Here is a 21,295-nt window from a genome sequence, read left to right on the forward strand (position 1 = left end):
GCTTTGGTAACGGCGTCGATGCCGCGGGGAGTATTTGTCCCTGCGATGGCCTTGACCCCGCTTCTGGGGGTGCCGGGCCCCAGCATCAATCCTCCGAGCCCTGCGGGTCGGGCAGCTGGCCGTGCAGGCGGGCAGCGAGGCTGGACGGTAGGGCTGGGGGCGGCAGGGGAGGGCAGGGAAGGGTCCGTGGGGAGGCAGGAGAGCCGTGGGGACGCCATGCTGGCCCGCGGGCCCACGCCTCAGCCCCGCGCTGGGGCAGACAGGCAGGTACCAGCCCGCAGGCAGCCGGGGAGGAAGAGGAGGAGGAGTTAGTGCTCGTTGCGGGCAGCCTTCCCAGGCAGCCTTCCCAGCTCGGGGCAGAGCAGGTGGAGGGACGGAGGGGACACAGCCTCTCGCCCGGCCGGGGAGATGGAGTGGCTGAGCCAGCGCTGCCCGCTGCTGCCCGCTGCCCAGGGCTGGCCCCGGCCGGGCCGTGGCACCTTGCTGCTGGTAAGTGGGAGCCCTCTGGCGCTGCCGGGGCCGGCTTCGTGCTTGGGATGGGGGGACGCGGGTGACCCGCTGGGGAGCGTCGTGGGTGCGAACCCAGGCAGCCGTGGAAATGCCTCTGTCCCTACCTGTATAGGGGAACCTCTGCAAAAAAAAAAAAAAAAAAAAGAAAAAGAAAAAGATCATGCAGGAGGAATGTATTCTCAGTCTCTGCAGAGAGCAAAGCAAATTTCTTAGGAATTTTTTTCCACTTGTGCTGAGGAAGCTCGCAGCCTACACGGGATTGCCACAAGTTGTGTTTGGCCGTTTTGGTTTTTTTTTTTTTTACAGAATCTCATCAAAACTAGGCAAAAAGTCCTAACATGGTAATTTTAAACCCTAAAGCTGTTTTTTAGTTCACCAAAGCCAAAACAAATCTTGCAGAAATCTCAGTCTCTCTAAACTCAACTGTCATTTTGCTGGTCGGTGCTTTTCGGTGAAATACTTAAAATCTCACAGCAGGTTTTTCAATTTTGTTCACTTTAACATTTTGACAGTCCTGAGTTTATTCGGTTTATCAGGTAGGAATCCTGAAGTTTCACCCCTTCACTTTTGCACCATCCCTTGGCAAATACAATTATTCTGAAAAGAAAAAAAGGGGGCTTTTATCTTTCTTTTCAGAAAAAGAAGGGGAAAAACACCCAAAAAACCAAGAGAGTGGTCACTCTTGTACTAATACTCAGTCACAAATATTCATGGGGATTTGCTAATCACATGCACATACATCTCCAAGAAGATTAATGGTTGTCGTGCTGAACAGGTCGGATTTCTTTTTTTCCTGAGCAGGGAGCATGATTACATTCTAATCTGGAAAAATAGATACACCAGCATATCTCTGTTTGGCTTGTAACTATCTGAGTAGCTTCTGGGATTTGTTGCATAATATTTGTTAAATGGCTTAGTGGAAAAAAAGAGCACAAAAGAAGCTCTAAAAATTATTATGAGAAGCCTTGTGATAACAAAGAATATTTCTCAAATGGATTGGAAAAGAGGAGACAACCAATATAGCACATCAGTCATTTTCCAAACAGAAAGGAGCCCTGTTTTTGTGGTGACAAGAGATATTTTTTTAATTCAATCTTTTTTAAAAAAAAAAAACAAACCTCTGACATTGGCCCTGTAATGGGAGGTTTTTCAGAGGACAAAGGAGGGTGGAAGTAAGAGGGAAAAAGGAATATATTCTTAGTCTTATAAGCATTTTTTTACCACTGTAGTTGAATAAGGGCCAGATGCTGTTTATTTCAAAAACAAGACAAAAGACAAAGAGAAGAGCAGCTGTGCAGAGACGGCGAGCGCTGCAGCCCCGGGTACGGGCACCATCCTTCGGCTGTTACTCAGCACACCAAATGAACCTCGCTAGTCCAGCAACGTCCCTGCTGAGATAATTAGATATTTTTACCTGACTGTGTTTATGGCGTGTGAGTACAAAGAGCAGCTAAGGGGCTTGCCAGGAATAGCATCTAATGTACGGCAAAACCAACTTGTTGCCACTGCCCTGCCAGGCCGCGGAGAAAGCATTATTGTTTCCTGCAGCCCGGCGGGACACAGACAGCCCTAGAGACCCGGGCTGTGTCCATTAGGATTTCTGTGCCTGAAAGGATCCAATTTCACTGTCCTGTTAGTATCAGATAATTAAGATGAAATGAACTTAAAACCTGCATTTAAGTCTTATCCTCCCTCGCCTGCTATGCGAGTCTGTATCATAGCCTGGGTGGGCTGCGCAACATCTGTCAGTAGAAGAGAGGAATCGTCCCGGGCTGGCAGGGCAGGATGAAAGCGCTCCGGGTCCCAGCCCAGACTGTATGACCCCAGGCTTCCCGTGGCTCCGGTCCCGCATCAGGCTCCAGCCCAAATCTGTTTCCCATGGCCAGATCCCTACCCCTACCTGACACACTGCTCTCCTCCTTCCCACATCCCCGGGCAGGCAGAGGGTCCCCGCCGTCTCCCAGAGAGGTGGACGTGCCTCCCCCCGGGCACACAGCCAACGGGTGGCTGCAGGATGCGTCCTCAGCAGGAAAGAAGATGTGCTTGATGTGGGAGCCACGCCTGGTGGTTCCCTTCTCGTCCCTTTTTGCAACAGAGATGTATTTTAACAGAGACAATTAGTGACTTACCTCCTTATTCTTCTTCGGAAAACCAGTCCTGGCTGCTGAGGCCGTGCAGTGGGGTCTGTAGCCCCCATTCGTCTGGGGTGTGCCCTCCCGCAGTATGGGTCTGGGCACCTCTGGGCAGATACAGCCCCAAAAACTGACCCTTTCCTGCCCCGAGCACTTGGCACAGTACTAGATTGGCCTCATCGGAGGGGAATGAATCTCCCTACGAGCATGTTTTCACTTAAATTACAACTAGCATTACTGTAATGTTGAACGAAAGAAGACTGGAGACTTCCCCTGAGCCACGGATAATGTAAATGCTTACTTTTACAAAATGCAATATTTCACCTAACACCACTGGTATATTTTGCATTTTAGGTGGTGACTCTGTCTTTGCTGATGTACCCGGTGCTGAGGAGTCTCGCTCTTCAGCTGCACTCTGCCGTCACCGGCAGCTACGTCTCTGGGACCCACTCCATTGCCTTCATCAACTGTCTCAACGAGCAGATTGCCAAGGATATTGCAAGGTACAGAGATGCTTCCCCTGCTTGTCTGCTTGAATTGTTCGAAAGCAGCTTCTTGTGGAAGAAAGCCTTTCCTTGTCCCTCGAGAGGAGCTGTACTTCTCTGCACTTTGCACTTCTATCGGAATGGTGCTCCTTTTCTCTTACACTCTCCCTCTTTCTCTCTCTGTATCACATATCCACTTATCAAGAGCTGTGCTTTCTAAAGAAAGCTGACAATTGCCTCTGAAGTCAATGCCACAGTAACATCAAGCCAATTCTCAATTTATTCCACTGCCTTTCATTCTCAAGACCCATTTTAAAGCCATGGCCCTAAATCTCTAGGTATTGAGATGGATTAAGCCCCAGCCCCATGTTCTCTGATCTGCCACAGTCCTTCTTCTCTGGAACAACACAGATAAATTCCCAGAGAAGCGTTTATGGAGAGGGAAGAAGCACAGCACACTGCCATGAAAATAAATAAAAGACAAAAGTGGTCCACAGCAAACACGGAACAGGCACTTGTAGGTACCGCCTGGAAGCCTGCGCTCTGCTCACCAGACAAACTTCAGGGAATGAGGCTTTACCTTGATTTTTTTTTCCTCTTTTAATGTATGAGATACTTTGCATGATGTTTTGCATGCAGTTTTTTTCACATAGCCATCAGTCCCTGACTCAATAGATGGTTTGTTCAAAGTACTGAAACCGTGTTGACTGGGGAAATGTTTATGATGGACCATTAAGTTTCCTGCAACACCTCCTGTGCTGTTTTCCCTGCTACCCTGCTGCTTGCCAAAAACTCTCCCCATCCTCTGTAAAGTGTTCCCAAACAGTCGTTCAGGAACTGACAGGCTACTGAAAGGGATTTTGTGTCACCTTAAATACTGCAACTGTATTAAGAAATTCAAATAGAATAATATCTGTACGGCTTGATGTCTTCTGAAAAAAGGAGTAACTGTACATGGCTGGTGAAAAGAGCCTCAGTTCCTGCAAATGCTTCATCTTAACAGCTTTGCAAATGTTTTCCACTCTTTGTGCCTTATCTTGCAGGGAAGGGAGAGGAAATAAATCACTCCCCATTGCTGAGGTATATGTACTTTGGTTGTGTTTTTACTGGTGGGGTAATTATTCCTTTGTTTCGGAATTTGGATGAATAAGCCATGATTGTAGAGGATGACACAGGGCTTCTACAACTTATTTTCCCACTCACCATTTTCCTGGTGCTGTCATGTTTATTCTTCTTTTATGTTGCCCAGTGGAGCACTCACTCTGACGGATCAGACTGCAAGGAAATTTTCTGCTGGTTTTAAGGGAGAGGAGTTCAGGGTTTGTGAAAGCAGATAACCTGCAGGTAGAATTCAGCATCTGGCTTGTTCATTGCATCAGTTCTAACTCAGTTTATCTGGATTACTATTAATTTAAAATCCTCAGAAGAAAGCCCACATCCACACAGGAGATCTAGTCTCTCCCCTGAGCCTGCTGTGGGAAGCTGACCCCTTTGGGCTGGATGGTGTGCCCACTGCACCTCTCATAACTTAGCTAACACCCAAGCAGCCTCTCAGCCTCTGGTTCTGGTTTAGATTTGTGCATATCATTTGCTTTGCTTTTCTGCTTATTAATATTTCATCTGTGTCAGTTCAGATCCTGTTGTGAAGCAGGGACAAAGAAACACACATTAAATACCCAACCCAGAGATATCATGCATTATGCAGACGTTTTTCCACAGATCACGTTCAGCTTCTTACAACGTTTCCCATTCCCATGGTGGCCGCTTGTTTCCGCTCAGCTTGCTAGAACAAAGTTCAGGATCTCAGTTAGGATCACAGTTTATTGGGACAGAGCAGAAGCAATTAGAAGGTACTCACCCAAATCAAAAGGTTCCTCCGCTAAAGTGACTTGGAAGTTGCAGGCAACAAAAACAAAATGATTCATGCCATGTGTCTGACATGATAAACACAGCAGGGATATCTCCGCTTGTGCTGCTGCAGTTTGTCGGCCTACAGATTAACTCAAGATGCTTTACAAGCATTAAATGCCTCGAACTGGCTACACACGGTGAGAGCAAACACCCCGGAGCCTCCTCGGATGGCTGTCCTCTCAGGCCGCGGTTCCCCTGAGCCATCGGCAGAGAGAAGTCCATCTCCGTTGCCTTGCTGTGCTTAAACATTAAACCTGATCCCACGAGTTCAGCTGGGTCCAGGCACTGGTTCTCCAGTGCACTGCTGGGGTGGTGAGCTGTTGTAGGATCGTTGGGAAGGGCTGCTTTCCTCCCAGCGCCCCGGCTGCTCCCGATTCCTCCCTGCCCCACAGCAGAGCCTGTGCAGCCCCACAAGAGCACCTTTGCCTTGGGCTCGTAGTTGCGAGGTATAAACTACAGACAGACAGAGAAAGCAGGGATGATAATAAAGACGTGCAAAGGAGCTTACGCACATTCAAACAAGAGCCCGGCTTACGGGTCAGAGGCCAGATCGCGATGCGTGATGCAGTTGCGCATTAGCACCCTGACCGGGGTGTCTTCAGGTCGCTGCCGTGGGGGAGGCACTTCTTGTGCTCCTTCTGCTCGTCTTCGGGGGCACACTGGCCGGTTCGTTTTGTAATCGCCTCCAGGCTGTACCATACCCTGGATGCAAGGGCAATAAATTTTTAACTTGCTCTGGGCCAGAAACATCCCGGAGGGCATTTCAGATGGGAGCAGAAGTTAATCAGAATGGTTTTCTTTAGCTAACTAAGGGTTAATTTTTTCAGGGTGTTGAATCGAGCCTTCCAGTATCTAATAACTCCTGCCTTCACTGCAATTCAAGGTCATCTAGAAGTTAAATGTTCGCATTGTCAAAGCACTTGGTGCAAAGTAGTGCCTGGCGACGCGGGTGTTAAAGAAAACCAAAGGTGAAGTCACTAGTGCAGCGCCTTTAACAGAGCTGCCTGCAAGAGGGACGGGGCTGCCATCTCTGTGAGAAGGGCCCAGACATTGCTGTGGTCAGAAAACACAACATTTGACCTAGTTCTTCTAAAAATCCACCCTGAGATTGCTTCAATGCTCTTTAATCACTTAAATATCACTTCTGCTGGCAGACCCAAGCAGCTCTGCAATAACAAATCAGCCCACAACTAAAGGAGGCACAGCCTGAGGGAAGGAATTCATTTGGGCTTCGGATTTCTAGGAGGTTTTGGGTAGAAAAACCTTGATGTTGTTAATTTAACAAGATCCACATTTAGTCTGCTATGCAAGGAAGACGCACAGTTTGACAGCATAAATACATGACTGGGAGACAAACCCCTTTGCGTCCGTCCCAGCCCCGGTTCTCACGGCCCCATGGCTCAGCCCCTGCCCTGGTGTCCCTGCGGCGAGAGGGGCACAGGGCTGGCGCTGGGCAGGATCCTTGCACCGTGTGAGGCACAGGTCCCGTGCGTTGCTCCGGGCCAGGAGCAACACCAAATTTTCCTGCTTGGCGGAGGGGGGGACGGCGGGGACAGTCCCAGAGCTGTGCCAGGAGGACCTGAAGCAGCTCCAGCTGGAGGTCACATTTGCCTCTGCTTTCCCATGGTAATAATTAACCCCAACTCACCCATCTCCAACGTCAAAGCTGGCGCCGGCGGTCAGGGGCAGCACGAGGGAATGTCCCCGTGGCTGGGGGCAAGCACTGAGCTGCAGCGAGCTGGGGACAGGCACTAACTCCCGCTCCTGTCTCACCCAGGGCCATCATGGATAAGAAGCTGGCTGCCTACGTGAACATCCTGCCAAAGAGCTTGGCCTTGTAAGTTGGGCTGAATATTCCCCAACGGAGGAGGCGAACCCGGGCTCCCCGGCGGGGGAAGGAGGAGATGGACACCCCACGGCCCCAGGGAGAGGAGGCAGTTTCCAGAAGGCTGCTGGGTCTGTTTGTTGTTGCAGATGGTAGAGATGATCCTCACCCGTGCAAAGTGCGCTAAGCTTATTACGGAGTGCAGATGCTCCGATTGCCAGTGGGGACCATTTATTTATTGGTTACTTAGCTACACGGGGATCTAGCGAAGAGCAGGGTGATTTATGGTCCTGAGGACATAGCGCCGGTTTTTAGAAGATCTAAAAAGAAGCTAAGATAGAGACCAGAAAAGGCCTTTACAATATTAAGCAGCACTTTCAGGAAGGAAGAACAGTATCTTTGACCTTGAAATACAACCAGCCGTGCTCTGCAGGTATCCTCAGCCATCCACGCAAAGGGATTGCGCTTGTTAGAGGGGTTAAAGAGCAAAGCCCCAAAGCAGCCATTTTCTCGCAGGAGCACCCTGGCCTGGCCCCACATCGCAGCCCCCCCACAGGAGGGGCTCCTCGCAGTGCACGCCCCAGACCCTCCCATAGCCCAGCCGAGGCTGCTGAGATAGGGCAAACCCAGTAACACCCTTCTTCCCCTTCCGCTTGGTTCCCTCCGAGCCACAGCGGCCAGAGCCGAGTTGCTGATGCACAGCCCTGCCTGCTCCAGCTGGTTTCTCCTCCATGCCCTTGCTCAGGAGACACCGTGACTCCTCCAAATGCCTCCTCGCCCAGGAACCCAGCGCGCAGATGAAATCACGATGGCCTTCTGTCAAGATAAATGTTTTGAAAGGTCATATCTGACTCACGAGAAGTACATGTCCTCTCCTGCAGGGAAAGAGAGGAAAAAAGCGTGATGCTGCTGCGCTCAGCCTCCCAGCTGCAGCCACGCCGCCGGCCCTGCAGGCACCGTCCCCCGGCCCTGCTTGGAGCGGGGCCACCGCCACAGTGTCCCCCACGGCCACCCCAGTCCCAGCTCCTTTGCCCTGCTGTTCCCCCTGGGCAGCTCTCTCGAGGCTGGCACAGCCAAGGAGGCTCTGGTCTGTAAATCCAGGGTGCTCAATCACGTGCACGGCAGACTTTTGGGGCCAGCGATGCTTCTTGAGCACCACTTTGTAAAGGAACGGCCACGTGCGGAGAGCGCCAAGCAGAGAAACTAAACCCCCCAGGGGAGTCGGCATGGCTGCACACAGAGCTGTATTTGCTGATGCTTCTTTTCTTTTAAATCTAGGTATTTCTGGAAAGGGGAACTGGAAGAATCCACTGAAATACTGCTGGTAAGTGACAATTCCCCACGTCATGAAAATCCTCCTCCCAGACAGCCCCAGCCAAAAGGGGCTGCGGGGTGGTTTGGGGAGGGTGGCACCAACCTGCCCGAGATTTGGGACAGTACCCAGGGACCCCGAGCACCCGCCTGCAGGCACGGCAGTGGTGGCTGGGGGTGGCAGCCCGGCTCAGCCCCTCATCCTGCCACCACAGGGGACATCCCCCAGGAAAGAGCCCAGGAAGGACGCCTGTCGCACTGCTGGGTGCCAGCCGTGCTGGATGGCTGCGGTGGAACTGTGCATGCAGAATTGCTCCGTCCCTTTTACTTCTCCCCTGGTTTTTGTTTTGGTTTGGTTTTTTACTCTCCACAGTTAGTGAAAACAAGGACATCCAAAATAGGCGAATTGTCCAACTACGTCAGGTGAGGCTCCGGCTCCGTGGGAGCACTGGGTTTCCTATCCAAGGTATGCTGCCATCTCATGCTCAGGCTTTGGGAGTCAGGTTCCTTGAGCCCGTTCCCACCCAGGGAGGGTGTAAGTGCCCCTTGTGAGCCAGAAAAAACCAGGGATGGCATCAGCAAAAAAAACCGTTGGTGGGAATATCGGCTGCTGGGCTTCAACCAGCCCCTCCGTACTGGGTACAAGGAGGGATTCTCCTTCTCCTAACACAGGTTATTCCCTGGCTGCCTCCTGGCAGATTTCCCACGTTTCCCAAGCCCTGAGTGCTTGGGTGAGTGCAGCCAGCTTTGGGCCAGGGCCCCTGGCAGTCAGCTGCTGGCTGTGGTAAACCCCAAACTCAAAGCAAAATTCTCACGTGGCAAAAAGAAGATGTGGGTGCTTTGAAGTCAGCGGAGAGCGTGGGGCAGGGCTGGCGCGCACCGCTGGGAGCGGAGATCCCTGCTTCCTGCGCCTGTGAGCGGGACTGTTCTGCCGCGGGGCCGTCGGTGACACTGTTCCTCTGCGTCTGTTTCCACTTTAGATCCATCCATCCCTTTGAAATTCCTGAAATCATCAGCCTGCCTATTGACCAAGGAAACCCTCTCTACCTCAAATGGATAGAGGAAAGTGTCCCACGGGACTGACTGCAAAGTGCAGAAAGCACCTCGCTTTTGGGGAGACCAGGTGAAACGTGCCGAGCTGCGCCGGTCTCCCTGTGCGAGCCGGAGTTATGCACGCATGGGGAGGCAGCTTATATCTTCATGGGTTTGCTGTAACACAGAAGCTTGGGATTGGAAATTTTGTTTGCACTCCAAACATCCCCTCCTCGGCCTGACCCTGTGCTCCAGGGAGCACCGAGCAGCCCGGAGACGGCGGAGGCCAAAGTGGGGAAGGGCTCCGTGCACCAAGGGCTGTTGCAGCGTTGCAGATGAGGATACACCGAGATGCTCGTGTCAGGACGCTGCAGCATTTGGGGGCTGTCTCAGGCTCCCAGCAGCAAGTGCCAGCTGGTAGCCACGGCCTGGCAGCCCCCGGCAGCCCCTCCAGCGTCGTGCGTCCCCGCAGCCAGCGCCTGAAACCCTGCCTGGCCCCCCTGCTCCCCCACAGCGGCTGTCACAGCATCCTGCCCCGCTCTGCCTCCTGCTCCCCCAGCCTGGAGGCAGCAGCATGTGGCCGGGCACCCGGCGATGTGCCAGCTCACACCCTCTCCTGCTGTCACGCAACATGCTGGTTCGAGTGTACAAAATCCAGGAAAACACCAAACTTGAGCAGATGCCGCAAGCTTTTACCAGGAGCCACGAGCAGTGCATGCACTGACCCTGCGAAACCAGGGAGAGCCGCGCCGAGCTGGGCAATATCCACTGCCAGTTCAGGGAAACCAAGTGCCAGCAGGACCAGGGCATCGCCCGGCTGCGGGGCAGCACGGCCCCAGCCCTGCATCCCCTACCCACGCCTGAACAGTGGCTTTCTACCTGGGCCAAGTTTAACCTTGTAAAAAGATGCTCATGTTAATAGTTTAATAGGATGTAACTTATGGAACACTATCGAGTTATTTATGTGACTAGGAAGGGAATAAACAGGAGCGTTTCTTACCTGGGCAGGCTCCCGTGTTGTTGCAGTTTGCAGGCGCAGCATCCGCAGTGAGCTGGGCAGGAGGAAGGGCCCGTCGTGGGTTTGCAGCGACTCTCTCCAGCCCGATGCTGAGCGATGCTCCGCTGGCTCCGATCTGCTTGTCTCGGGCTCGTGGAGAAGCGGTGCAGGGCGCTTTGCAGGTATCGAGAGCTGTGCCCGCGTGGCCCCATCAGAGGTAGTGCGGGGAAGGCTCCCAGGTGCAGGAAAGAGAAGATAGGAGGGAAGATGGTCTGGGCTCCGAGAGCAGGAAACTTTTCAGTGCTAAATCCAAAGAAACAGGGCACCAGCTAGGCACGTTGTCTGGCAAAAAGGAACAAAGCACATGAGGTGAGCACCAGCACCTCCAGGCCAGGTCTGCACCGCACCCGAAGCAAAGCTTTGTTTAGCCCTGTCAGGGCTACGTTGTGCCATGTGCAAGTTTTAGGCTAAGATTAAGTGGGGGGGGGGCCGTCAGTAGGACTGCGAGTGAAGGCAGCCCCTCTCTCCAAAACCCCTCACTGCAAGGGGTGGCCCTGTCCCCCACCCACACTCGCCCCTTCCCATCCTTCCGCCCTTCCCATGCTTCGCGGCAGCATCTCTCCGGCCCCGGGCACGCCTCGCCCTGGCAGGGAGCACAACCCAGCAGCACCGGCTGCATCGTGGCAGGCACCGGGCGCCCGCCCGGGACCGCACACTTACCCCCGGTGCCCAGACTCAATAATCCTGATACTACAAAGAACCAGTGATGTTAAAAAAAAGACTTTTTAATTGTACATCAGACATATTAATTACAACTTGGGTATAACAAGAGTTGGTTATTACAAGCAGCAACCTGAACTCATAAATCTTTAGAAGGTGCACAGAGTCATTATAATATCTATTACAGCGAATGCAAAATATACTCTGCAACAAAAATATTTTTAAAGGCTCCACATTCAATTCTCTGCAACAGGCCAGGAGGAGAGGAGAAGGAGAAGAGAGGGAGAGGAGAAGAACCGGGGCCACGTGTTGTGGGTGCTCCCGCGAGTGCAATGTCCACGGGCGCATCCCTCGGGAATAACCCCGCTCGGCCCTGGCACGGCTCTCGGCAGCCCCCACCAGCCCCCCAGGCAGCAACTCGCACGATAACAAGGGCTTCATAGGCATTCGTGAAAGGGAAATACTTCAAGCGATCCTTTGGTGACGAGCCAAGGCAGGACAGGGAGTGACCTGGCTGGCTGCAGGAGCTGCACCCCTCCCTGCCAGGGATGGGGGGTCCTGGCAGCACGTCTCCCAAAATCACGGGGCCCTCCAGAGATGCTCCCCTCCAGAGGAGCCGAGATGCAGGCTCTGAGGGTGCCAAGCACCTCTCCCCAAGGCACGTCTGACCCCGCTCGGCTCAAACCGTCTCATGGTTGGAGCTGGGCGCAGCCTCCTCTCCCAGACCTCACCCCGCACAAGCGGCTGACAGCTTCTCCGCCGAGCACCCCCCTGCCTGCACGACACCGGGCAACACGTCAGAAAGGAGTTACAATGCTTTTACCTGCTGTGCTGAATATTCAGGCTCCTAGCGTGGGCACCGAAGCAGCTCACACCTTGCCCGAGCCGCACAGGCACCTCCCGGGGCTGCAGAGAAGCTGGTTCTCTGCACCGCAGCCCCACGCGAGGCATCGGCACCTCGCAGCTGCGCAAAGGCCTGCTGCCGGCCAGACGGACCAAGGCAAACTGGCAAAGCACCCCCCTTCGTGGGCGTCCCGCTACGTTATTTCAGCAGTACCCGAAGCAGAGGTTTATTTTCAAGGACCACGCCTTCGCCTCTGGTTTGCAAATGTCACCTGCTCCCTCGTGCCGATTACGCCAACGAATTGTCTTAAATACTTTTTCGATAAAACAGCCTTTGCAATTCACCCTCCGGTCAGCAGATCCTGCAAGCGCGCCTATGAGCGACGATGGGGCCACAGGAGCGGGGTGTGCCGACAGAGCAGGACCACGCAGCCCCCCCGGCATTGCCCACCCTCCATCCCCACGGGACAGCCACGGCAGTGATGGCGGAGAGACAAGGAGGACAACGTTAAAAATATATATCTCTCTCTCTTAGAAAAAAATCTTAACAAGTATGTCTGATGATATTAGAATTTTTTTTTTTTTAAAAAGACAGCTGCTTTGCTCCTGAACAACCTGGCAGTATTGCTTTAGTAAAGAAGGGGGCTGCTCCTTCTCTTCTGCAGACAAACCGACCCCACGCGCTCACAGACACCGACACTGTGCCAGTAACACGAAGTGCGGCTGCTCTCCAGCGAGGCACAGCCACGAGGCCACGGGGATGGCCACGGGGACCCCGGTACAACCCCCTCCCCACGTCCCCACTGTCCTCTTCGGCCTTTTTGGTTTGTCTGCTCATTTGGCACGTTCAGGACGAGGTTTCCTGCATGAATAAAGGCCTTGGGCTCCAGTCTGTGAAGTGCCCGCGGTGGTTTTAAGGCAAGGGCGTATCTTTTGGCTGATCTCTTCCAAGACCGTGATTGTCAGAAGAACAGGGAAACGAAGCTGGTGCATCATCACACGCCGTCCGGGTCATGGGACGAGAGCAACCACGTACATCTGCCCCGCAGCCGTGAAAGCCGGCCACGCGTGGGCTGTTTAGGGGGCATTTGCCCCTCATTTAAAACAAACGACATTCCTTTAATGGATGGATTTATGATGAAGAGGAAAACCCTGTACACCGGCTCTGGCGAGAGTCGCCCGCTGCTTCCTATGGGCACAGGGAGGGGCTGCGAAAGCCCGGGTGAGGGAGGGGCTTTTTGCTTTAGCAGCAGGAGCCCCTCCAGTCTGCTCTGTCAGGCTTGGACGCGGGGATAGGCTGGGGTGCGCCGGGCACCGGCACGACGTCCGTCTGCGCGAGCAGGTTGTGGGGTGCCCCCTGAAGGGGCTCCCCCGGGGGGTGCCCGGCCGTGCCGGGGGGACCCTTCTGCCTCCAGAACACAGCTGCCAGCCTGGGGGAAAGGCCAGGCCCACTCGCGGCTCTTGCCACCACCACGATGGTGCCTCGGGCTTGGCCAAAGGCTCCATCAGGAAAGCGCAGCTCGGCCACGCTCTTCGCGTATACACGGCCAATAAAACAATCGTTAAAATAAAAAAAAATACAGCGGCAAGGCTGTGGGTTTCACCCCTGGGCAGCACCGCTGTTGGCACCGGCTCGGGCGCTGCCTCCACCCGTGGCAGTTCCCGGGGAGCCGGCCCCAGCCGGGACCCCCAAGCATGGAGGGGTCCCAGCCCTCCCCGCAGGCCAGTGCCCCACCTCTGCTTCGCGGCGAGGGTTTCCCCGTCATCCCGATCTCCTCTGGTTTGGCTCCGGGAGAGGTTTGGGGGCTGGCAGGGCTCAGTAGGGGGTCGTGCCTTCCCACTCCACCAGGTACTGCACCTTCCCCTCCAGCGTCACCCGCCGTGCCAGCACCTGGTACTTCTCGCCGCAGACCAGCCTGCCCGCCGCCCCGAAGTAGCTGCTGATGGAGGACTTGAGGTGGGAGAGCGAGGAGTCGTCCTCGCTGATGCTCTCGAAGGTGTGGCTGTCGATGCCGTCGTCTGGGCGGTCGGGGCCGCAGGCTGCCTCGCTGCCCTCGGGGGTCCCTCCGGCCGGGCGCCCGCCTACCTCCCCGCCTCTCCTCTTCGCCCCCGCCGAGGCGTAGACTGGCGCTGCCAGCTTGCGCTTGCGGCTGCCCACGGTCCTCCGGCTGCGAGGGAGGGGACAGAGGAGGGGTGAGGGCAGCACCCAAAAGGTGCTCCCCACCGTGCTGGCTGTGCCCACCGCCCTGCGAGCCTGGAGGGAGCGCACCGGGAATTCGGGCGAGCCCGGCAAGGACCGACGGCTCCGACCCTGCGTGCCCAGCGAGGCAGCGCCGCTTTGGGACCATCAGCCCGTGTTAGGAGGCAGGGAGGAAAGGCTCCCCGATGCGGGACATCCCTGTGCCAGGACACGAGGGTGCTGTGGGGGGAGAGGGGCAGCCCCTCGCCCCCCTGGCCGTGCCACCGGGACCCCTCTGGAAGGGGGCGAGGGGGCACAGCCCTCACCTGGACTCGTAGGAGAGGCTCGTGGTGGCCGAGCCCGAGGTGCTGGCAGCGTCCGTGGAGTCCACGTCCGATAGGAAAGTCTGTCCCGAGCTGGCACTGGGAACGGGAGGCAGCGTCAGCCCCAGCCCGGCACAAGGGGCACGGCGGCCCCCCCACCTCCCCAGCCGCTCCCGCTTCCGTCTCACATGCGTCTGCAGCCGGAGGTTTTCCAGCCCTGCCTCACACTTGGGCGTTCAAACCGCCCGCCCCTGCTGCCCACACCCCCGGGCCCGGCTGCACGGACCTTTTCAGGCTCTGAATTTCATCCAGTGTGAAGTCGAAGATGCTGGCCAGGTGGTGGTTGGTGCTCCAGGCGGAGGTGAAGTCACTCTGCCCCACGAAAACAAGGGCACTCGTCACTGCCGAGCGGAGCGGCGCTGCCCGCGGCCCCGGCATCGGCGCCCTCTGCCCCGGCACCGCCGCGCTCCCTCCCGTGGCCCCGCAGCCGCCGGGAAGCGGGCTCGGCACAGAACACGTGCAAACCCCAGGACGCGGGATGGGGGCTCTCCCTGCCCGCAGGAGCGGGGGAACCTCGCGGGGACGGGGGGGCTACAGGGTCCCACCAGGTCGCCAAAGGCCGGGGCGGTCGTGCAGAGGAGAGGATGAAGGACTCACGCTGGGAATGGCGTCCTCCAGCAGGAACTTGGCCCTCTTGCGCCGTGCCGCTCGCCGCTTCTGCTGCTGGAGCTGCCGTGGCAGCAGGCTGCAAAGCGAGGGGGGGGTGAGGCTGCCGGGCCGCCCCAGGGGAGCGTGGCAGCGGGGAGGTGCCGGGGCGAATTTGGCCACTCACCTGTCTTTGTGGACATATTTGCTTTTTCCCCTCTTCTTCAGCTCGCAGGAGCCGCTCTCGCCCACCCCGGGGGCTTTCTCTGGCAGCACCTTGCTGGGGGGGTTTGGCGGGACACGGATCCGCAGGCGAAAGATGCATTTCTTCTTTTTGATTTCCTTCCCACACAGAAACCTGGGCGGCAGAGGGGAGGAAACAAGGCTCAGCCGGGGAGGCCGCAGGAGCATCCTGCATCCCGTCCTGTCCCCGTCCCTCGCCCCGCCGCGCCCTGGGGCTCACCTGCTTTTATAGCTGTTGAGCGCATTGAGGAGGTGGGGGCCGCGCTCGGAGACCGGGGTGCCCGTCAGCTGCGGAGAGACGGCAGAGGTCAGGCAGGGCTCGGCACCCGCTGCGGTTATGCAAAAACTAAACAGACGGGGGAACCCGAACTCCGGGTTTCGGCTCCTGCCCAAGGTCAGGGAGCGAGGGACGCCAAAGCCCAGAGCCGCCCGGGTTTGGCACCGGCCACCCTCGGCGCAGGGGAGGGAGGCATCTGCGGGGAACCGATCCGTCCCGACGCGGTGACGGGTTTCCAACGTGCCTCGGTTTTAGCACTTCGCCCGGCTCTAGCTCCGACTGGGAAACTTGTCAGGTACAACACCCGAACAAAGGGAAATCCCAGCGCAGAGGAAGGCGATTAAGCTAATTCTGAGCAGGAGCCGCCCGTGCCGAGCGCTGCACGAACCGGGGTTTTGCCGAGATGCCCAAGCTCATTGGAGAGGGGCTGCCGGCACGGTGGCACTGCCAACATGCGGGCACGTCCCTTTCCATCCTTCACCCCCCGCCCACCCCAGCTGCGCCCCAGCCCCAGGAAGGGTCCTTCGGCTCTGCCCAGGGCCCGTGCCCGGGGCCGACACCATTCCCGGCTCAGGGAGCAGCCGGCGCTGCCCGCTGGGGATGCCCCGCTCTGGTGCCATCCCGGGGGTGGGTGAACAGCACGCAGGAGCTGCCACGTGTTCCCAGCGGGCGCAAACACCCCAGGCTGGGTGCTCCTGCCCACCCAGAGAAACCAGGCAGGTGTTTTAAAGCTCCTTCCCCGCAGGGGACCGGCCGAGGACCGGCCAGCTCAGGCCAGGGTAAGCGGGCACTCCCAAAGCTCCGGCCCTTTCCCAACAAGCAACATGCAAACACGCCTCGGGGTCGGTGGCCGCTAAGAGGGGAAGCCAACCCAACCAAGGGGCAGACTCACTGCCCCGTTCCACCGCGAGCACCGCCCTTCACCGGCCAACCTGCCCCAGCCTCAGGGACTCGGCTGCCGCAGGCAAGGACGATCCGGTCCCTCCACGCCGAGGCTTCGGGGACACCAGCCGTGACTTACGTCCCCGGCAGCGCCTCTCCCTCCCCACAGCTGCTCTCCAGCCCGAGCCCGGGCTGTGCGTTTTCACCTTCCCGAGCTGCAGTGGATCCCAGTGGTGGTTCACAAAGGCCAAGATCTCCTCGAAGTCGAAGTACTTCTTCTTGCTCTGTACGCCCAGGTTGTAGAGGGCGAGATGGACGACATCCACCCTGCGGGAGCAAACGGGGTGAGAGGGTCGGCAGCCCACCCTCTCCCCGGCAGGACGGTACCCACCACGATGCTCTGCTCCGCCAGCACCACTCAAGTGCAGCCCCCAGTGTGACCCTCCCAAAAGTCTTGCTGGAAGCCGGGAACATTCCCACACCCCACGGGGAAGCAACCCTGGCCCGGACACGCATCCCAGGGGATGCCGCCATGGCCAAGACGGCATCCCCTGAGCTTTGGGGAGGGGTGGGACGCTGCCCACGGCCAGGGAGAACCCCAAATGCCGAGAGCCCCGAGCCCAGGAGCTGGAGGACATGCTGCTCCCAGGATGACTGCCCAGTTTTCCAGCTTTTTAATAAGCCCCAGCCGTGTGCTCTCGCTGCAGTTAAGTACAGGAGTGGGACAGCTCTTATTCACATGAAAATACACCGTCTGTTTTAACAACCCCATCTGTCCTGTGGGATTTTACACTTGCGCCTCTGAAAAAGAAAGCCAAGCAACATATCCTGCAGGATTTCCCTTACTCTTCTTCCAGCCTGCTGCGCTGCTCGGTGCAACGTCCCCGAGGCAGCCGCGTCCCAGCAGCCCGTTAGCACCAGTAACACGTCTGACATGGCCGAGCACAAGGGGAACAGCAGGGAAAAGCTGGGCTGCTGGCCCTGTTAATACACTTCATAAAGTGCTTTCAAACCATCAAGGTACGCTAGAAGGTACCTTGTAAACTTGTATTTAACCACGGAATTTGACGACTTGTCACCCGATTGCTCTCTGCAGTTATCTTCTGGCAATGTGTACCTTGGCTCCCGGACAAACAGTAGGTTTGGGGCATATTGAGAAACAGCTTCCCTGGGAAACAGCCCCGCGGGGCCGGGCAGAAGGAGCTGCACACCCGGGGCCTGCCGCCGAGCAAAGGCCCCAGCTCAAGGTCGGGCTGGGATGAGCAGGAGATGGCCCATGAACTCATGCCGCTGAAACCACCGCTGGCAAGGGCTCGGCTGGTGCCCCTCGGCCACCCCAGCACGTTCCAAAGGAGCCAGGGCCATTTCTTACCATCTCAAGGGCAGCCGCTTGATGTATTCAGGTCCCTGGTTGCAAACGGAGCAGAAAAACACATAGAACCTGGAAAACAGCGGGGAGCGGAGCGCTCGGGGTGGGGTTCATCCCCGCAGCCCTGCGGGGCCTGGGGACGGGTCGGGGTGAGGACAGCGCTCCAGGTGCCGATGGTGACAGCACGGCCGGGAGGAGCAGGGCTTTGCGGGACGGGGTCACCCGCCTGCCCCCGGGGCGGCTGATCTGCATCAGTGCCGCAGCCGCGCCAGGGAGATACAGGCTGGGGACGCGTCCGTGCACGAGCCCCCCCGGGAAGCCGGCTCTGACATCCGGCACCGGCCCAGCAAAGTCTGGAAGGGACGTACCGGTCTCCGAACATCATGGGGTCGCTGAGGCACTGGGTGCAGGCTTCGTGGAACCACTGCCGGCAGCGGTAGCACTGCAGCATCTTCAGGTACCACCTGGGGAGGGAGAGGAGGCGGGTGACGGCGAGGGCAGTGCGCAGCACCCACCGTCCCGGCCCCCTCCGAGGCGCGGACCCCCCAGCCAGGGAGAGAAAGTCTGGCCCTAACTTGTATTTCCCGCAGCCACGGAGGTGGGTGCAAACGGTGCCTCCGGGAGTGAGCAGAGACCCGGTGGCAGAGGCAGCACGGGCAGCAAAGCCGCTGGCCCCGGGGCAATGCCCTGCAAGCTGGGGACTTCTCTCCTGGGGGGAAAACCTCTCCAACCTGATCCCCCCTGCCTTTGCAAATGCTCTTCCCCACAAAACCAAACGTGGCAACCCTCCCGGCAGGCAGGCAGGCAGGGGCTTACTCGCCAGGGCCCCCGCAGTAGCAGTAGCACTGCTGCTGGTTGGTCCGGTGTGGGGAGTCCCACTCGAGCAGGTCGGGGTTGTAGGACAGCACCATCTTGACGGCTTGCAGCGTCTTGGCGATGGCTCCCTTCTTCAGGGCACCTCCCTTCTGCGGGACGGAGCGGGATGGGGGTCAGCACAGCCGCCCGGGGGGCCGCATCCTGCACCGCCGCGCCGAGGGCGGGTGGCACACGGAGCTGGTGACCCCGGGCAGCCCCACTCACCCGCACAGCCAAGGCAAATATGCAGCGGCGGCAGAACCACGGCGTCCCCAGCGGGCCCTCGCCGCCGCTCGCCACCGGGACGTGGCACTGCTGGTGATAACCTGCGGGAGGGCTCGGTGTCAGTGCCGCCGGGCTGGCCGGTCCCTCGCCCCCAGGGCCACACGCCCGCACTTACCCAGCCCACACTTCCCGCAGATGAGGATTTCGTTCATGGGGCCCGACGTCTTTCCCAGGCAGATGTTGCACTTGGGCTCCTCCCCAGGGACACCGGCTGCGGGACGGGGATGGCAGAGTCGGAGACGTGCGAGGCACAGCCACCTCTCTGCGGTGCTGGGAAGGACCCCCCGGCACGGTGGTGGGAAGGGAGAATGGGGCAGCACTCACCATGCTGGATGTCCTTCCAGAGGACCCAGTACTTGGAGTTGTCCTCAAACGTGACGAGGCAGCTCTGCTTGGAGCCGCTCACCTGCTGGGAGAGAGCGGGAAGAACCGCCGGGTGTCAGCTCCCATTCCCAGCGCTTTCCCGTTCTCCCTGGTGACCGGCCCTGCTTCTTGGGAAGTCGGGTTTGGGGTGTGATACCCAGGGGCAGGACGTCAACCCAAAATGCCCCGATGACCAAAGATGCGTTGCAGCCCCGGCCAGCACCCCTCCGAGCCACGAGCTGACCCAGGGAACGGCGCTAACTACACTTTGGGTGCCCACCTTACCCTTTTGGGTGCCCACATTACCCTTTTGATCTTTCCGAGGTAATAGAGCCCATCGGTCCAGCGGCACAGCACGTACTGCCCCTCTGTCAGCTTGACCATGAGCTCTCGGCAGCTGCTGCCCCTCCGCGCCGAGGCGGTGGCCGGTGCTTGCTGGACACGGCCAGCGGCCGCGTAGACATCCCGGATGATGGGGTTGAGCTTGGCGGTCTCCATCAGCAGAGCCTGGAGGGGACGCACACGCTCGTCACCCTGCCCTCACGCCGCGACGCAACGCGCCTGTTGGCCGAGCACGGCGTCCCGGAGGGTTTTGACCGGGAGCACCGAGCCCGGGGCTGGTTCAGCCCCACCAGCGGACGCTCAGGACCCACAGAACGAGCATGGATGAGCCAGGTCCATCCACGGGTAATTTATGTGAAATCAGAGGGCGCAGCCACAATCTTTGCTACTCTTGAGCAAGAGTGAATTAACCCCCCGACTGCCTCGGCTCCCGCAGGACGGAGCCACCCTGCCGTGTGGCACGGGGACACGCCACAGGCCTGCACAGGCTCGGCCTCGGGAAGGGGCATCTGAGGGATAACAGCTTGAAATTGAATGGGATTTTTAATTCACCACTTCCTAGCAGTTTCACGAGCCCCCAAACCAACGGGACCACTGCGCGAGCAGGGAAGCGGCAGCACTATACCCAGCGAGAGAAGCCGAGCAGCCGAGTTTCGCTACCGTCGGGTCTGAAGCGCACAGGGCAAACAGACCGTCCCCAGCCGGCAGCGCCGTCCCCGCAGCCCGAGCTCCGATCCGTAACCGACGCCACTAAAACAACCGAAAAGTTACTTTTCCCCCCTTTGCGCTCCCGTCACGGCCACACGCGTGACCTCACGCCGCGGCTCACAACACGAAACCTCACCGTGCCGTAAGCAACGCAAACTCGCTCTGCCCGGACCGTGCTACTCATAACGCTCCCGTTTCCCCGAGAATAGCCTGGATTTAACTTACGGTAAACCGGGTGCGACCAAAAAAAAAAAAAAAAAAAAAAGCGAGCTCCTGCGGGACCGGGGCTGGCAGGAGCCGCAGCAGCGAGCTGCGACATGTCACCCGGCCGCGCACAGCCCGCCGGCGCGGATTTTCGCCTCGGGAGCGGTTATGAAAGCAGAGGCAGCTCCGCGCCCACCCAGCCCCGGGGAGCGCGGCCGGCGGAGGGGCTGCGGGGGGGGGGGGACACGGGGACAGCTCCCGCCGCTCCCCGCCGTCCCGGGTGGGAGCTCCCACGCTCCGGGTGGGACCCACCGGCAAGCGGCGGCGGGGGGCACCGAGCCGCCGCCGCCGCCCCCCCCTTCCCTCCTCTCCCCTCCCCTCCCCTCCCCTCCCCTCCCCTCCCCTCCCCGCCGCCAGCCCCGCGGCGGGAGCGGGAGGGCGGCGGGTCCGGCGGCACCTGCCGGGCGGGAGCGCCGCGGGCAGCCCCGGGAGCGGCGGCCGCGGGCCCCGCCGCCATTGGCTCATTCAAAGGCGCTGCGGCGCCGGCCCTCCCGCCCGCCCGGCCCCGGCCCCGGCCCCGGCCCCGCCGCCCCGGGCGCTTCCCGCCGGGCTGCGCCCCCGCCGCCCCCGCGCCGCCGGCCCCGCGCCCCCGCGGCGCTGCCCTTACCGCCGGGCGCCGCGCCGCCCCTCTGCCGCCGCCGGGCCGGGTCAGCGCCCGCCCGCCCGGGGGCCGCGGCGGGGAGCGGCGGCGTGCGGCGGGGGCAGGGCGCGGGGCGCCATCTTCCCGCGCTTCCCCCCGCGCCTCCCGCGGGCATTGACGTCCCGCTTATGCAATTAGCGCGGGGCCGCCTCCG

At 58.7% G+C, this 21,295-nt stretch overlaps 2 protein-coding genes across 5 annotated transcripts; one reads left to right on the top strand and one right to left on the bottom strand.

Annotated features, from left to right (window-relative positions):
* Window positions 1-231: 231 nt before the first annotated feature.
* On the top strand, window positions 232-10,782 carry CUTA (cutA divalent cation tolerance homolog). The gene is made up of 6 exons (XM_075519454.1): window positions 232-489; window positions 2,997-3,145; window positions 6,816-6,875; window positions 8,142-8,187; window positions 8,548-8,597; window positions 9,155-10,782. Exons 1-6 carry the CDS (start codon window positions 409-411, stop codon window positions 9,255-9,257), a joined length of 489 nt encoding a protein of 162 aa, XP_075375569.1. The 5' UTR covers window positions 232-408; the 3' UTR covers window positions 9,258-10,782.
* Window positions 10,783-10,967: 185 nt separating this feature from the next.
* On the bottom strand, window positions 10,968-21,253 carry PHF19 (PHD finger protein 19). 4 transcript variants are annotated; one of them, XM_075519447.1, is made up of 15 exons: window positions 21,109-21,253; window positions 19,494-19,694; window positions 19,149-19,233; window positions 18,940-19,035; window positions 18,765-18,865; window positions 18,501-18,649; window positions 18,053-18,148; window positions 17,688-17,756; window positions 16,522-16,642; window positions 15,377-15,444; window positions 15,101-15,271; window positions 14,926-15,013; window positions 14,555-14,640; window positions 14,272-14,367; window positions 10,968-13,934 (listed from the first exon to the last, which is right to left on the bottom strand). In XM_075519447.1, exons 2-15 carry the CDS (start codon window positions 19,683-19,685, stop codon window positions 13,583-13,585), a joined length of 1,770 nt encoding a protein of 589 aa, XP_075375562.1. In that variant the 5' UTR covers window positions 19,686-19,694; window positions 21,109-21,253; the 3' UTR covers window positions 10,968-13,582. The 4 variants fall into 4 exon arrangements, with proteins under 4 accessions (XP_075375562.1, XP_075375561.1, XP_075375559.1 ...); XM_075519446.1 differs by lacking the exon at window positions 21,109-21,253 and adding an exon at window positions 20,463-20,981 and having other exon boundaries at window positions 19,149-19,230; XM_075519444.1 differs by lacking the exon at window positions 21,109-21,253 and adding an exon at window positions 20,463-20,812.
* Between the last annotated feature and the right edge of the window lie 42 nt (window positions 21,254-21,295).

The sequence above is a fragment of the Mycteria americana genome, chromosome 17, assembly GCF_035582795.1.
Source record: "Mycteria americana isolate JAX WOST 10 ecotype Jacksonville Zoo and Gardens chromosome 17, USCA_MyAme_1.0, whole genome shotgun sequence".
Taxonomy (NCBI): Eukaryota; Metazoa; Chordata; class Aves; order Ciconiiformes; family Ciconiidae; genus Mycteria; species Mycteria americana.

Excerpts from the sequence above, each read along its gene's own strand:
- CUTA (XM_075519454.1), top strand. The coding sequence starts at position 409 with ATGGAGTGGCTGAGCCAGCGCTGCCCGCTGCTGCCCGCTGCCCAGGGC. Across the intron at positions 490-2,996 it reads GCCGTGGCACCTTGCTGCTG|GTGGTGACTCTGTCTTTGCT; the intron begins GTAAGTGGGAGC and ends TTTGCATTTTAG. Across the intron at positions 8,188-8,547 it reads AATCCACTGAAATACTGCTG|TTAGTGAAAACAAGGACATC; the intron begins GTAAGTGACAAT and ends TACTCTCCACAG.
- PHF19 (XM_075519446.1), bottom strand. The coding sequence starts at position 20,966 with ATGAGCCAATGGCGGCGGGGCCCGCGGCCGCCGCTCCCGGGGCTGCCC. Across the intron at positions 19,695-20,462 it reads TTGGTCGCACCCGGTTTACC|GCTCTGCTGATGGAGACCGC; the intron begins GTAAGTTAAATC and ends CGTCCCCTCCAG. Across the intron at positions 19,036-19,148 it reads CTGGAAGGACATCCAGCATG|CCGGTGTCCCTGGGGAGGAG; the intron begins GTGAGTGCTGCC and ends CCCGTCCCGCAG.